Source organism: Tupaia chinensis, unplaced genomic scaffold, assembly GCF_000334495.1.
Source record: "Tupaia chinensis unplaced genomic scaffold, TupChi_1.0 Scaffold143695_1, whole genome shotgun sequence".
In the NCBI taxonomy this organism is placed as follows: domain Eukaryota; kingdom Metazoa; phylum Chordata; class Mammalia; order Scandentia; family Tupaiidae; genus Tupaia; species Tupaia belangeri.
In genome coordinates, this window is record NW_006203543.1 from 863,770 (window position 1) to 879,647 (window position 15,878).

Below are 15,878 nucleotides of genomic sequence, written 5' to 3' on the forward strand. Positions count from 1 at the left end.
TATCTAAAGATCATTCAACTCTATTGAAGATAGTTGCTCTCCTCAGGAAGCCAAAATTCACAAGTAACAGCCTCCCCTCTGAAAGCCACATGAAAACCTGGTGGTACCGCAATCATTTGAGCAGAAGGGTGTACGGTAAGACCTCCCTCAGAGTCTGGGGAGCTGAGATGAACTATTCTAATGCCTGCTTTGCTGACAATCTGCCCTCCTTTGTAGTCTAGTCTATGGCATTTAGGGAGGATTCAGAAAATCCTTTTACTCAAAAACTTGCTCACTGCTTGGGGAAAACCATCACTCTCCACGGGCAGATTGAGTATGAAAAGGCAGATGCCTAACTGATACTGAAATTCATTAAGCACAAAGAGGGAGGAGAAGCTGGGAGATGGGAGCAGGTAATTCCTAGGGTAAGACCAATCTTGTTAAAAAGAAAAAGAAACTCTACAACAACAACATAACTGGGAGAAATCAGAAATAGATGGACAAACGGGACCACGGTAGACTTAAAAACAGGCTCTGCCGGGGTGACAAGGCACTAATACAACATTCTGCCATGCTGGAAGCCACACATGCTCATGCCCTGAGCCTGGCGACAGAAGGCTGGGGAGGTGAGGATCGTGGTATGGGACCTGAATGACAGCACTTGTCATGTTTGCCTTCTTTCTCTACCTCTCATGAAAGAAAGAAACTTAAAAGAAAACACTTAAAAACAGAACTTTGGGCCAGCCAAGTGGCATGATAGCTAAGCTGGCTGAATCCCACATAGCCAACTGCATGGTGTTGGTGGCTTAAAAATCACACCAGGTGTGTGTACATGTGTGCCCAAAATCCTGAGAGGAGAATGGAGAAGGGACTGTGGCATGTCCATCCCCCCAGGAGATGATTTTTTGCTTGTTTTCTTTTCCTCTGTAGTGAGTATGAATACTCCACAGCAAAAAAACAAACAAACGAGAAACTTCTATTAGTCAAAAAACACTATGAAAAAAGGCAAAAAGGCATGGTGTTTAAGGTACTGGACTCCCACATGGCCACCTGTGATCAGAGTCCTGGGCCTAGTGGCTTGCTTTCTCACTTTCCCTTTTTCTTTCTTTCTTTCTCTCTCTCTCTCTCTCTCCCTCTCTCTCTGGTAAGCATACATGCCCTATAGCAAACTTAAAATAATAACAACAAATAAAATAAATAAGTTTTTAAAAAGGCAAATGGCGGGACCAGCAGTTAGCATAATGGCTATGTCGCTGGACTTCCATGTAGTTGACTGCAGTTCCAGTCCCGGACCCAGTGGCTTAAATTCATGCCAGGCGCATGTGCGTGCGTGCCCAAGATCCTGAGAGGAGAATGGAGGAGAAGGGATTGTGGCATGGCCATCCCCCCTGGGAGGTGATTTCTCACTTTCTATCTCTCTGTTGCTCTGGCAAGCGCACGCGCCCTATAGCCAAAACCTCTCAGAAAAAAAAAAAAAAAAAGGCAAATGGCAAACTGCAAAAGAGTACTGGCGAAACTACCAAAGACTAATATTGATATCTCGTTTCTCACAAATCAATAATAAAAAAACATTTAAACAAGAGAGATGGACCATCAATATGAATACAGATAAAGAATTAGATGCAAATGGTTAATGAGTATGCAAACTTGAAACCCCATAGTAATAAAATGTGTACAAGTACCAAGATATTATTATGTGGGGTTTACACTAATAGAAACTTAAAAACCGTAGTCTTCAGTGTTGTCAAGAAAGAGTAAAATAAGTTTCAACACAGGCCTTTCAGTTATATGCACTGACTGGCAGACACACACACACTCACAGCACACGGGGAAAGGCGAAAGGGATCCAATAAACTGGTAACAGGTAAGATATCTAGGTTGGTGGATTTTTAAGGCATGTATGTTTCCCATGTAATTTCGCATATTGTCTACAAATTGTCACCTTTCGGCTACTGTCAGAAAATCATATTTTCTTTTATAACCAAACCAGCCCTGAAGATTAGAGTCATGGGAACATAGCCTGCAAATTTCTTTTTGCCATTTTACCATATCCTTAAAATGACACATAGCCATAGGTGTACTGGTAAACAGAGTAAGCACCTGGCAGACTTAGGGCCCAAACTTGGGGTTTTGCTATCCCCCATATCACACATCTACTAAGTCTGTGGTTGACATTCTCGGGGCAGTGGATTATCGTGCTGTTCCTTGCAGACATCAAGGGCACACTGGGTTAGACCACAGGCATGCCCTCAGGACTCTGACACTGGATATTTACGTACCCTGCTCTGTTTTAGTCTGTCTGTTTTGAATTCATCCAAACACCTTGTTAATTTCCTCCTACCTCTACTGAACTGCAAGACTATTAACTTTCAATTGCTTATATTAGCATGCCTGCCTATAAAATCTTTGCCTTCACTCCCATCCAATTTAGCATATTTAACGAAGGAGTAACATGATCAAAACGAGTAGTGAAATCAATACAGGCAAATGCAAGGTGAGCAACCTGTAAACTGGTGAGACAAATTTTCATATGTGACTCAAAAAAAGGCTCTAAAACAAGTCTATAAAAGGAAGGTCTTCATAATTTTGTGAGTAATAAAAACTTCATTTAAAAATGTACACAGGCTAGCCCTGTAGCCTAGTGGTTAAGGGAGCTGGGTCCCACCACCATTGATCATGGTTTTTCTTTTTGTTTTGTTTTATTCTGATCATGGGTTTGAATCTTGGCCCTGGTGGTTTAAAGAGAAACATGCCAGCCATGTGTGCTTGTTGTCCCAAAATCCTGACTGCATGGAGAAATGGAAGGGAAGAGATTTCAGTGTAACCAGGCCCATTGGGAGAATGCTTTCTTCCTTATCCTCTCCCTCTGGTAAGTACATGTATCCTTCAGCAGGAAAAAAAAAGTACATAATGTCTTGTAGTTTCTCTTTGGAAATCACCTTCATTTATAAGCTGAGTTATGTTTGTTAGGCCAAAGCCCCATGAGTAAGGGTGGGGTAGGGTGGGGAAATCAATGGAGGGATGTGTCCAAACGTTCATGGTGGCTCATTTTAAATAGTGGGACTTGAGATGTTTTGTTTGGTTGCCTGACCCTTACGTGCCTACCCGAATGTTTTTCTGGATTTTCCAAGCGTCTGCTCAGTGTTGTACTGTTCTTATGTACTCTCCCTAGTCCTTTGATTATTTTTCACTCTCTGGCTTCTTTTAGCTATCTCTTTAAAGAGGAACTTAGTGAACAAAGCTGTATCAAATACAGAAGTCAATAATCCTTAAGAAATGAAGCCCCTTTATAACCAAAATTCTAGTATATATATATACACATAGATTTAAAAGATTAGGGGATATTTTCTGTCTTCAGTAACTCCTAGAGTTGCCCGATAGGAAAGTGAGACTTCTTTCCACCTTTTCTTCCAGAAACCCTCTTAAAAATAAATCAAAGTAGTCACTTGCAAATTCCCAATAAAATAACTTATTTAAATGTACAAGGATAGATATTTTGGCCAAGAGGGCTTTATTTATACCTTAACACTCTAAAGACTTTAAAAGCTGGGTCACTGGGTCTCATTTACTTCTACCTTAATCTGTGATTCATCTCTGTAAATGTCATTTTTTTTAGAACTCATACTTTTTGGCCATTTGAGTCAAAATAAGACATGACAGTGAGATCGTGGTAGGTAAAACCTTAAGGATGGTGGTAAAACCTCAAGATTCCTATGCCCGAGTTATTCAATCAAATACTAACCAAGGGACTACTGTGAAGGGATAAGGGATTTTGCAGATGTAGCTGACGTCCTGAAAGCTGCCCTGGCTAACATTCAGAATGAAAAGAGGGACCTCAGCTTCAAAAGGCTCAAAGATCTTATGTGACCAGCAGTCAGCATAATGGCTATGTCGCTGGACTCCCACATAGTTGACCGTGGTTCGAGTCCTGGACTCGGTAGCTTGGACTCACACCGGGTGCATGTGTGTGCGTGCCCAAGATCCAAAGAGAAGAATAGAGGAGAAGGGATTGCAGTGTGGCCATCCCCCTGCAAGGTGATTTCTCGCTTTCTGTCTCTCTCCATCTCTCTGGCAAGCGCACGCACCCTATAGAAAAAACCTCTCCAAAAAAAAAAAAAGGCCTAATTATCTGTCTCTGTCTACAACCTGCATGGGTTTGCAGGTGGATTCTTTCCTAGACTCAAGATAAGATTCCAGACCAATGAACACCTTGACTTTGGCCTTGTGATCTACCCTGGGCAGAGAACCTGGGCAAGCCTGTCCAGACTTGTCCCTGCCAGAACTATGAGATTAATGAATGCATGTCACTGCAAGCCACTACATTTTTGGTAATGTGTTACACAGCAATGTAAAACTACTGCAAACATTATTTTGTTTTCTATTTGGTTTTATTTTTCGACCTGTATATTTACTATAAAAAGACTTTCCTATTTCCCAAAGGTAAACAATGTTAACTGTTTCTCCTTTCTCCTTACACAAACTCCCTAAGAATATGCAAAAAATACACAAGTGTGTATGCGTGTATGCATAAACTCTAAAGCACACACACATAAAATTACAACATGAATATTCTTCATTTCACAATCTCCCTTGGGCATTTTTCCAATACCTACACATAAAAGCCCACCTCATTCATTCTTTATAACAGCCATGTGTATTGAATTATATACCTGAATTTACTTAATCCTATTGATGGACAAGTTAAACAAAAACCCGGTAGTAATTTATTGCTCCATTTATTTGCTAGTTACAAGCAATGCTATACAGTATTTATGATTTTCTGTTATGCCATGAGAATATCAGTAAGATAAAGTCCTTTATATGAATTGCAGGGTCAAAGGGTAAATATAGTTTAAATGTAACCAGTACTGCAAATCTCTAAACAATTTCCCATCTAACACATACATCCTGTGAAAGGGACTCTTCCCTATATCTTTGTTATTATTAAATCCTGTCAATTGAAAACTTTCTTTTTTTTTTCCTGACACTACGTTATGTGAATGATACTCTGTCATTACTCTGGTTCACATTTCCCTTAAGATTGCAGTGAAGCATCATTTCATACGTTTTTCTTGGCCATTTTTCCCCCATTACATGCAATTTAGATCTGATTTTTCTACTGTTGTACCCATCATTTCATATCAATTTATATAAGTTCTTTATATATTAAGGCAGATAGATGGGTTATTAGTTGTGGGCACAAAAATATGTCCCACATTTTGTTTTGTTTTGATTTTATTACACAGAAATGCTCATTTTAGAAGAAATACAATAGTCTTTTGCTCTGAGACTTCTGGTTCACATATGCTTCAAATCTTCTTGGAACTAGGAGCCTGTAAGTTTCTATTTCTCTCTCTTTAAACAGAACTGTCCTGTTCACTGTCATGTTAGGAATCTCTGGCTCTTCCAAAATACAATTTTGTTTGTGAAAGATGTGCTCCTGACACTATGCCAATATTTCTTTTTCCACAGAGCACTACTGACACACCTATAGAAGTAAATTAATGTTTCCATCTGTACTGATTTATTTGATAGGTACAAATCACCGTTCACCGTGTCACTGTGTCTCATATAATCTGCACCTGAGAGAAACAGAAAGTATAACTTTATCTTTTAGGTTAATAAGCCCAAAGAAATGGCAGTTTTCCTTTGTCATATTTTCAGGAAGACATCAAGGATTCTTCACCTGGCATTTTGTGTACGAAGCACAGAATGAGAACGGAGCGACAGAAAGGAAGAGGTAAGGACCCGGCGAATGAACAGGCACTGCGTGTTCTAAAAATGGGAAGACCCTGGTCCTCTATTTGGTTTAAATTTTATCCTTTTTACACAGAAATAGGACTCAATCAAACTGTGATAAACGCCTTTTCTCACAAAAAGTCTGATAGACTTCTACTGCTCTAAGTGGTAACAACCGGTTGGCATCACAGCAAAAAGAGAAACACGCTCAGAACCCAAACCACAGGCTTTTCCCTGCACACTCCACTGACGAGTTCCAAAGGTAATACTGGAGAGAAAAGAACTCAATACAAGTTTATACAGAGAAAAGAAACATAATTAAAAGAATCATTAAGTCTTAACCAGATTTTCTCTTCTCAGTGTTAAAACGGAAGAAAATCACAGCAATAAAAGACTCATCAACAGGCACATAAAGTATGATAAAATTACGATAAAACACTACGAAGAGTCTTAACCACTCTCAATTATATATAAAGAATAGAATTCATCATTCTCTCTCCACCTACACTGCCAAGCACAGTGCTAGGTGTTAGAGGAATGTAAAGATTTTTTTTAAGAAGATGTAATTCCAGCCCCCAAGTAAGGTATTTGGCTTTGCTTGACCTTCTGTTTGTTTTTAGTATATGACAAGGATGTAATAGAAATCTCGCAAAAGTATAAATAGTAATAATAGAGCTGCATATGCATTACAACTCTGGAAATACAGTATCACCAACTCTCTACCTCTTCCCTCGATAAAATCCCCCTCCTAGCCTCTCAGAGGTAACTACTATTGTAATGAAATTGGGCTTTAAAATTATGTTTTCCTTTAGACTCTTAGTATAATTATATGTAACATATAAAATATAAAACTAGTGTATGTATATGTGTGTATATATACATATTTTATAGTATACAGAATTGTAGTATATATATTATATAAGTATGTATAATAGACATAATGTATATCCCTAAACCAAATATTGTATCTAACATGTTAACTTCATATGAATAGTTTAGCTGATACTCTCTTGTGACTTGCTCTTATTGCCCAGCAATACATGCAAGTCTCATCCATGTAGTTACGTGCAGAGCTAGTTTATTTGTTCATTAGGCACACAGGGTTTGATATGACTATGCCTCCATCCCTTCATCCATTTTCCAATTGATATTTGCTTACTTTCAAATGTTTAGCTATTACAAACAAAGCTGCTTTGAGTGGCCTAGAACGTGTCTGCATATATACAAGAGCTTCTCTGAAATATTATATGGGAGAGGCATTTCTGGACATTAGTGGTCACTTTACAGTATCATAATTTTATCAGCTTACCTTTCACTTTGTTTTCTCATTTTATTACTAGGGGGAACATGAGATTTTATTCCAAAGAAACAACTAACTCTCTCTTCTTTACCCCAGACTTACAACAGACAACTACCATTTTGTTTTTTGTTTTTGTTTATTTGGTAGGTTTTTGCGATAGGGCACTTGCCAGAAATCAGAGACAGAGAGACAGAAAGCAAGAAATCACTCCCAGGGGGGATGGTCATACTGCAATCCCTTCTCCTCCATTCTCCTCTTGGGATCTTTGGCATGCAGGCACATGCGCCCAGCGTGAGTTTAAGCCACTGGGTCTGGGACTCAAACCATGGTTGACTACATGGGAGTCCAGCGACATAGCCATTATGTCAACTGCTGGTCCCTGACAACTACCATTTTCAATCTGAGCCCCCGGGACTCAACGTCAGCCTCTGGGGGGAGACTGTCAAAAATCTGAAGTCAACATCATCTAAGAGTCCATCAGTGTCAAATCTGAGATTTCACAGGAGTATAAGGAAAGTAGGGCTAATGTTCATCATTCCACCCAATATTCTTCACCATACTCAAGGGACCTTCTGAAAATATAGGCCCTCAAAATCCTTAAAAGGCACTCAAAGTCAAAACTCCTTCCTCTCTCTGACCTTCATCTATCTCTCTATCTTTATGTTCTCTTACACAATCAAGGACACACAGCTCATCCCTTGAGCCGTACGCTGGGAATTCCCTTTCTTCTACCCTTTTTCTACCTGCCAGTATCTTGCCCATCTTTCAACATCTTGGGCAAGTGGCTCCCTTCAAACTCTCCTAGCCTTTCCTAACTGGGATTAACCTTTCTCTTCTTTGAATCATCTTGGCTCAAACTTTGAAAAACAATCTTCATTGCATAGCTTAGCTTTTATAATACCACTCTATCTTCCTTATAATTCTGTGCAGTACTTGAGGCCAAGGGCCTTATCTCCTGAATTTTCATCATCCTTACAATGACTATCATGATAAAATACAAACGTGCAATTCTGGGGAGAAACATGCTGAATAGTTTTTAACACTAATCTTCATGTGACCTATCACATTTTCAGTTCTCAAGGAAAGTCCAACACAGAAATATGTCTTGTATCATCCACAAATTTACAAATAGTGAAAGAAAGAATTTTAAAAAGGACTTCACATAAAAAGGAATTCTATGTTTCAGAGTCTAAGCATCCAAATGGTTGATAGGTTTGGTTTGAACTGATCAGAAAAAAAAAAACCTAAGCAACTTAGAAAAGGACAAATAGAAAGAAAACCAAAGAATGATGGTCAGTTACCTGCATGAGCAGAGAGAGGTGAGTGCGGTCGAGGCAATGCTGGTGACGGTCCATTGCCTATCAAACTTTTCCTGTTGCTTGTTCGGCAACTGTCAAAAAAGAAAGGAATAACAGTTTTAAAGGAGACTACAGCATCGACAACGTGCAAGCATCTTAAAAGTAGACACAGACAAGGTTAAAAACCAATGTGCTCATGTGATTGCTGAAATATTATGCATTCACTCACATGTGAGGGGATGGCTGCCTCTTGAATATTAGGAAATATAATGTATTCAGGTAGCATAACACCATCAATATTGTTCACCACCAGTGAAGCTATAATCGAATGCCTTCTTTCAGTTCTTTGACTGTGAATGTGTGACATGCCATACACACAAGTAATAAATTACAGATTCAAATCAGTACACTACAGGTAGCATCTTTGCTGACATAAAATTTCTAATACAAAATTACGTGCAATGGAGTGCAATGACATTAATCTTACAAGGATGCACTAATTAAAAATCTAATTATTTAGACAAATTTCATATTTGTGTCTTTTGTCGATAGAACAGCCGATGCCTGAGATAAATGTATTTCACCGCTCATTCACATCTTTCATCTTGTATACTGCATTCAAATTCCTTATTACAGTAAATGTTTTAGACTCACAAAAACAGATTCCAGTGAATTATAATAAAAGCAATGGTCCTTTTTCACAGACATGCCAGCTACTGGTTTGATCCTGAATACTTAGTAAGTAGGAGTAAATGACTACATGTGGGCACAAGGCAACTTTTTGTTCGGTTTGTAAGTTTTACAATAAAGTGGCTAATTTGATAACTTTCATGAGCCTCAAAGAATAGAACAAAGCCAGTGATGGTGAAATGAATATTATCTTATTTTAATTTGCTTTTTCAATAGATTGGCACCTCACCCTCTACTGTCACTACTAGTTAGAAAACGGTGATAAAAACAGGAAGTTACTTCATTCAGTTCACCTATCACATGGCTCAGGGCACTGCGACTGTATTCTCCTCCACTGTCCTCCACTGTCCTCAGCCACCATTAAGAATTTACTGCAACGCCTTCTTAATTCAGAGCAGACCTGTTATACCTGGTTCCCGAAACAGGAATTGTCACTTGACCTTTAAATTAAGTACAGTGAGTTGATATACTGGGTTGCTGGTAAAGACATGATGGTCTTTTCTAAGCAAAAATGCATCATGACTTTTCCAGCAACCCAATATTGCAGGGTTTATATAAAATAGTAGAAAGCAATGTTTCTAAATACTTATATGACACATTTCGAAGCCAAACCCAATTCATTCCAGCAATACTGACTTGCAAGCCAATCCTCTCTCCTAGACGTTTGCTGCCTGTTACCATTTGTCAACATTTCCATATTTCTGGTTTCCTAAGGTCAAGCCGCATCATTTTATTTCCCTTACTACAGCAATCAAAGTCTCCTACTGTTATCAGTGAGTTTAATTAAGATCCTGTTTACTCAGCCTTAAAGAAGTTGTTGAATAAGAACAGACCCTTGAAACTTAATTATAAAGGTAGATTGTGGCATTACCAGCTCGGCTATCAAAAACTGTATCTGACCTATTAAGTTCATAGTCATTGAATCAGATAGTCTGATTATTTTAAAAGAAATTGTATAACGTATTTAGTGTCAATTCAAATTAATGTCTCCCTTCATTTTCATTCATGAATACTAAGTATATTAACTTGTGCATGTTGATACAAGAAATTAAAAATGACAGATATATTTCCTGGAAATCTCAGTAGTTATTTGAGCAAATTAACTGCAATTCAGGTAACTGCAAAAATGGCTATTTGTAATTTTTTCCACAGTATTTGAATTATATTATTTGCAAAGATTTTTCTCAACATATTTAATTATTGTTTATACATGTAAATAAAATGAATAAGAAATGTGTATTGTTATAAACAGTAATCTAATGAATAATTTATCTAGGGATATTAGTGAAATTTGCTGACTTATCAAAAACTAAAATTTAGAAAATGGTCTTTCTTCAAGAAAACTGAATTTTCCTAAGATTTACAGCATGACTAGCACGCAAAATAAATCTTGGTACTTATAAAGTATGTATTAGCCTCACAAATAAATTGTTGCTAGCATTCTCAAGCAAAAAGGGACATTTTACACTGCATTTACACCCCAAATACCTAGTTTTATATGCGTATTAATATGTCTAAAATCCTGGGCCCTTACTGAGGTAGTCTGTGGATAACTTTTCTAACATGGAGGAAGGGTGGTCATCCAGTTGCAATACTACCTGCTTGTGGTTTCTCGGACAGCTGTGTCATCTCAGCACCGTAGGTACTTGATGCAAATAAACGAATCAAACCTACACGTTACCCCACAGACAGAAAACACCAGGTGGCAGGACCGAGGGGTATTTTTCACCTGGACTGCCATAGCACCTTGCTCCACCCACATTAGTAATGATGCCAGGGCGAAATGCTGAGCAGACTTCTGTCACAAGTATTGTTCACTCGGGTGTCACATACCTCTCTGCTCATGAATGAATGAGTTTATGACATCCAAGTGAGAGGCGGGCTCCCCAGCACTCAATGCCACACCCACTTATTAATCCAGAAAGTATACAATAATGGGAACATCTCTACCTGGGCAAAGTAATGGTTCCTTCTCTTTCACCAGTACAATGAAGTGGAAGCTACCTTGTTTTTTTTTTTTTTTTTTTTTTGCTATAGGGCATGTATGCTAGCCAGACAGAGACAGACAGAGAGAAAGCGAGAAATCACCCCTCAGAGGGGATGGTCACGCTGCAATCCCTTCTCCTCCATTCTCCTCTCGGGATCTCGGGCACACACGCACACATGCCCGGTGTGAGTTTTAAGCCACCAGGTCCGGGATTTGTACCGCAGTCGGCTACATGGGAGTTCACTGACATAGCCATTACACTAACTGCTGGTCTCTATCTTGTTTTTTCTCAAGCAAGGTCACCAAAGAGAAAAACAGACGATGTCTTACTATGTAAAAAGGGCCAGTACCTCTCCTAGAGCAGCGATAACTCAACTAGGTTATAATCCACCCCCGTTCAAGCTGGGTTTGTAAAGGGTTATGTCCAGTTTTCAGCCTCAGAGACACAGATACAGGACCGCAAAAACGAAACCAAAGAACAGTTATGAACTCAAGTTCCAACTATTCCAGCCTCAAACACACTCTGAACTTCACTTTCCCAAGAAGCAATAGAAGTTATTCACCCCGCCTGTGCGCCAGCATGAATGCCAGACATGGGAATATCTCCCTCCCACAGTCCCTCCTCTCGGTGCTCCAGCCCAAGCACCATGTGGGAAAATGGACTTTTCCGGTGGATAATATGCTCAGTTTGTTCTCTGAATTTGGAAGGCAACCGCCATTGTTCTATGAACACAATGGCACAGTCATATTCTTTTCTTGCAAAATTAGAATTTAGCTTGAGAAGACAGCCATATCGACTGGAGACAAAGGCAAAGCTAAACAATGGGTTAGAACAGGGGCAGAGAATCCCAACTAAGCACTTCTTTTTAGGTCATTCCTTTGCTGCCTCCCTGGAAGGATCCACTCAGAGAGAACTATGAGGCACAGAAAGGGCGCTCTTAAACCCTCAGGGCATGTGATGACCTGGGATCTGACAAGGACGGGAAGGTGGAAGGATGTCTGAGTGGGTAGGCCCGGCTGGTCCCTGAGGGCTGGGAGGCAAGCAGATGGGACAGGACACCATGTGTAAGAACGTCACAGGTGACAGACACTGGGTGGGGATGCTTTAGAGTGAGGCCACCACAAGGGAGTGTTTTGCCTGTGTCAGGCAGGGGAAGTGAGGACTGAATGGGGCACAACCCCTGCGCCCTGACTGCACCGTCACCATCACCTGAGCAGTTTCACAAGGAGCCTCTCAATCTCTTCATTACTGCTGACAGCACCTCCTATTTGCTAGGAAGATGCAGGGGCATAACGAAGTCAGGCCTGACCCAGTGTGAGGTCAAAGAACATGGGCTACTAGGCTGAAGGAGGAGCAGGGAATGTGGTGTTTGCTCTGCTGGTCCAAAGTCCCCAGGTGCCATTTCTGCCTCCACTGTCCTTAGGCTCAGGGCTCCATCAGAAAGGCTTGGTGGGGCCTGTAAACATTAGGCATCTGGATCTGTCACATGACTGCTGGCAGAAGAACCTGCTTATCATCCCCTATCTGGTCTCCAAAAGCTGTGTGGCACACCAGGCTGTGGCCTTTTGCAACTCTTCTGAGTAACTGAAGTCAAACTCAGTTCCAAATTATATTCACCTGGAGACATGAATTCTGGTGGTGCCCGATCACGGCAAGATACTAAGGAGGGAAACCCCAGCAGGGCGTGATTTTTACATTCACGGCTGCCTTGAAAGTTAGCACTCAGGACACATCTGACTAGCCACCACTGAGGGGCAGTAATCATGCAATGGACGGAAGAAGAGCCTCAGCAGTCTTGAAAACAAAGACTACAATTTATTACTTCAGCTTGATGAAAATTGTGATAAATTTGCACAAGAGAACAATTAAAGACCAAAACTTTACCACATATGAACACCTGCTACCTATATCCTAACACCTTAATTGAATCTGGACAGGAGAAGGGGTAGAAATCATCTAGCTAATGTAGTATTGTTGAATAAATGTTATAAAATAGATAGGCTTCTGTTTGCATATCTTTACAATGAAGGGACTGGGATCAGATGAGAGAAATGGTCCTACATTTATTGTATTGTATCGTATTGTATTGTATTTATTTTCTTATTTTTGGAGAGGTTTTTTGCTATAGGGTATATGTGCTCCCCAGAAAGACAGAGAGACAGAAAGTGAGAAATCACCCCCCAGGGGGGATGGCCACACCACAATCCCTTCTCCGTTCTCCTCTGGGGATCCTGAGCACTCAGACACTCCCGGCCAGAGTTTAAGCCACTGGGCCCAGGACTCTAATCCTGAGCACTCAGACACTCCCAGCGTGAGTTTAAGCCACTGGGCCCAGGACTCTAATCATGGTCAGCTACATGAGAGTCCAGCGACATAGCCATTATGCTAACTGCTGGTCCCCTACATTGATTCTATTGGTTCAAGAAATTCTAAAAAGAAAAATAACTCAACATCCTGGAAGGAACTACTGTATCATTCATTGTTTATTTACAATCCTTTAAAAACATATATAGCTGTTACAGACAGAACAAAATGTACCCTCTTATGTGCAAACTAGTAACATTTTTCACTCCCCAAATAGTTAATTATTCAAAGCATTGTAACTTAGCTGTCCCATTCATTCTTGGTAGTGTAGCATAGGCAAAACTATAAGGAACAATATATGGGTGTGGTCTTACATTTTCATTAGTGGTACCATATATCAGAAACAATGGATACAGACTTGGAATTGTGCAAGAGAAATTAATGAACTTCCTTTTGGTGGCTTACTCAGCTTTGTATAGCCGACTTCCCTGGGGGCAATCTGATCTTATCAAGGCATATGCACTTCATTCTCTTTCTACTGACTAGGGTATTTCAAAACCCTGTAGGGGTTGAAGTTAAGTTGTAGAGAACTGGTATACATAATGCAAATGACTTGCCTATGTTAGTGTAAATCAACATTTCCCTTATTTTATTTTATTTTATTTTTTATTAAGATTTTTGCCACAGGGCATGCACACTGGCTGGAGAGACAAAGAGAGGGAAAGTAAGAGCTTATCCCTGAAGGGAGATGGCCACACCACAATCCCCTCTTCTCCATTCTCTTGGGATTCTGGATACACAAGCACACACAAACAGTGTGGGTTTCAAGCCACCAGATCCAGACTCAAACCACAGTTAGCCATGTGGGAATCTAATCTCTTAACCACCACGCCAGCTGCTGGCCCCAGGGTAAATGAACTTTGATGGAAATGCATTTGCTACTCATCCCACAGAAAGATGAAAACCAACATTAACATCATTGTCCTACATATTAACCAGTCTGTGTCTAAAAGCAAATTTGTAATTTCTGATTGTATCTCTCTCTCGCTCTCTCTCTCACTTTATTTATATATATATATTTTTTTTAAAAAAAAACTGCTTTGAACATCTTTTAATATATTACTACTGCTCTCATTGACTACTAATTTAATCTTTCACACATGTTCATTTTATATTGATATGACAGTCTTTTTTCTATTTTAGTTTTTTTACTTGCTAGCGTTATATATACTCACCAGAGAGACATAGACAAAGAGAGAAAGAGAAAGCATTGTGGTCATGTCACAATCTCTTCTCCATTTCACCATTTTGTTAAGATTTGGGGCTTGAACACACATGTGTTGGGTGTGTTTTTTAAGCTGTTGCACTAGGGCATGGAGCTGGCCTAACAGTTATGATTTTGACTTCTGGAGAAATTACACTTTAGCTCACACTACATTATAAATATTCTGCAATATACATTTAAAAAATTTCAGCTCACACTACACATTATAGATATTCTATAACATAAAATTTTCACATTATGCTTCTGAACACACCAACATAAATAAAGGTCTAATTCATTCTTTTTAATTCTTTTTTTTTTTTTTAAACTACCAGAGGGTACATGTGCTTACCAGAGAGAGAAAGAGAACCTTCAATGGGGTGTGGTCATGCCACAATTCCTTCTCTCCTCCATTTCTTTCTCCTGCTGGGATTCTGGGCACACACAAATGCACCTGGCATGTTTTTCAAGTCACCTGGGTGGGATTTGGACTGCAGTTGGCCATGTGAGATCAAGCTCCCTAACCACTAGGCCACAGTGTTTGCCCAGGATTTTTTTTTTTTTGGAGAGGTTTTTGCTATCGGGCACGTGGGCTCCCCAGACAGACAGAGACATAGAGACAGAAAGAGAGAAATCAGCCCCCAGGGAGGATGGTCACGCCACAATCCCTTCTCCTCCATTCTCTTCTCGTGATCTTGGGATTCTGGGCACACACAAATGCACCTGGCATGTTTTTCAAGTCACCTGGGTGGGATGTGGACTGCAGTTGGCCATGTGAGATCAAGCTCCCTAACCACTAGGCCACAGTGTTTGCCCAGGATTTTTTTTTTTTTTAAGAGAAATTTTTTGTAGGGCCAGCAGGTGACCTGGTGGTCTCCCACATGGCCGACCACGGTTCGAGTCCTGAACCTTGCAGCTTGCTTTCTCATTTTCCCTTTCTCTCTCTCTCTGGTTAAATTAAAATAATAATTTAAAAAAATGAAATAAACCATTCAGAAAAAAAGAAAGATTTTTGTTACAGGGTGCATGCACTTGCCAGAGAGGGAGAGAAACAGAAAGAAACAAATCACTCCCCGGAGGCATGGCCATGCTGCAATCCCTTCTCCTCCATTCTCCTCTCAGTATTTTTGGTGCGTATACACGCACACCCAGCGTGAGTTTCAAGCTGCTGCCTCCAGGACTCAAACCATGGTCCACCATGTAGGAGTTCAGTGACATAACCATTACAACATCTGCTGGTCCCACCCAAGATTCTTGAATGCACTAAAATGATATAACCTGGATATTTCTTTTTTTTTTTTCTTTGCAACATTAAA

General features: G+C 40.0%; 1 protein-coding gene across 3 annotated transcripts in view; it reads right to left on the bottom strand.

Moving 5' to 3' along the window:
- The window catches only part of MAST4 (microtubule associated serine/threonine kinase family member 4), a 195,124-nt gene that overhangs the window by 129,722 nt on the left and 49,524 nt on the right, over nucleotides 1–15,878 (bottom strand). For all 3 annotated transcript variants that reach the window (XM_014582630.2, XM_014582627.2, XM_027766794.1), the window contains exon 2: nucleotides 8,320–8,408. In XM_014582630.2, coding sequence (XP_014438116.1) covers nucleotides 8,320–8,408 — 89 coding nt within the window. The remainder of the gene's footprint in view (nucleotides 1–8,319; nucleotides 8,409–15,878) is intronic.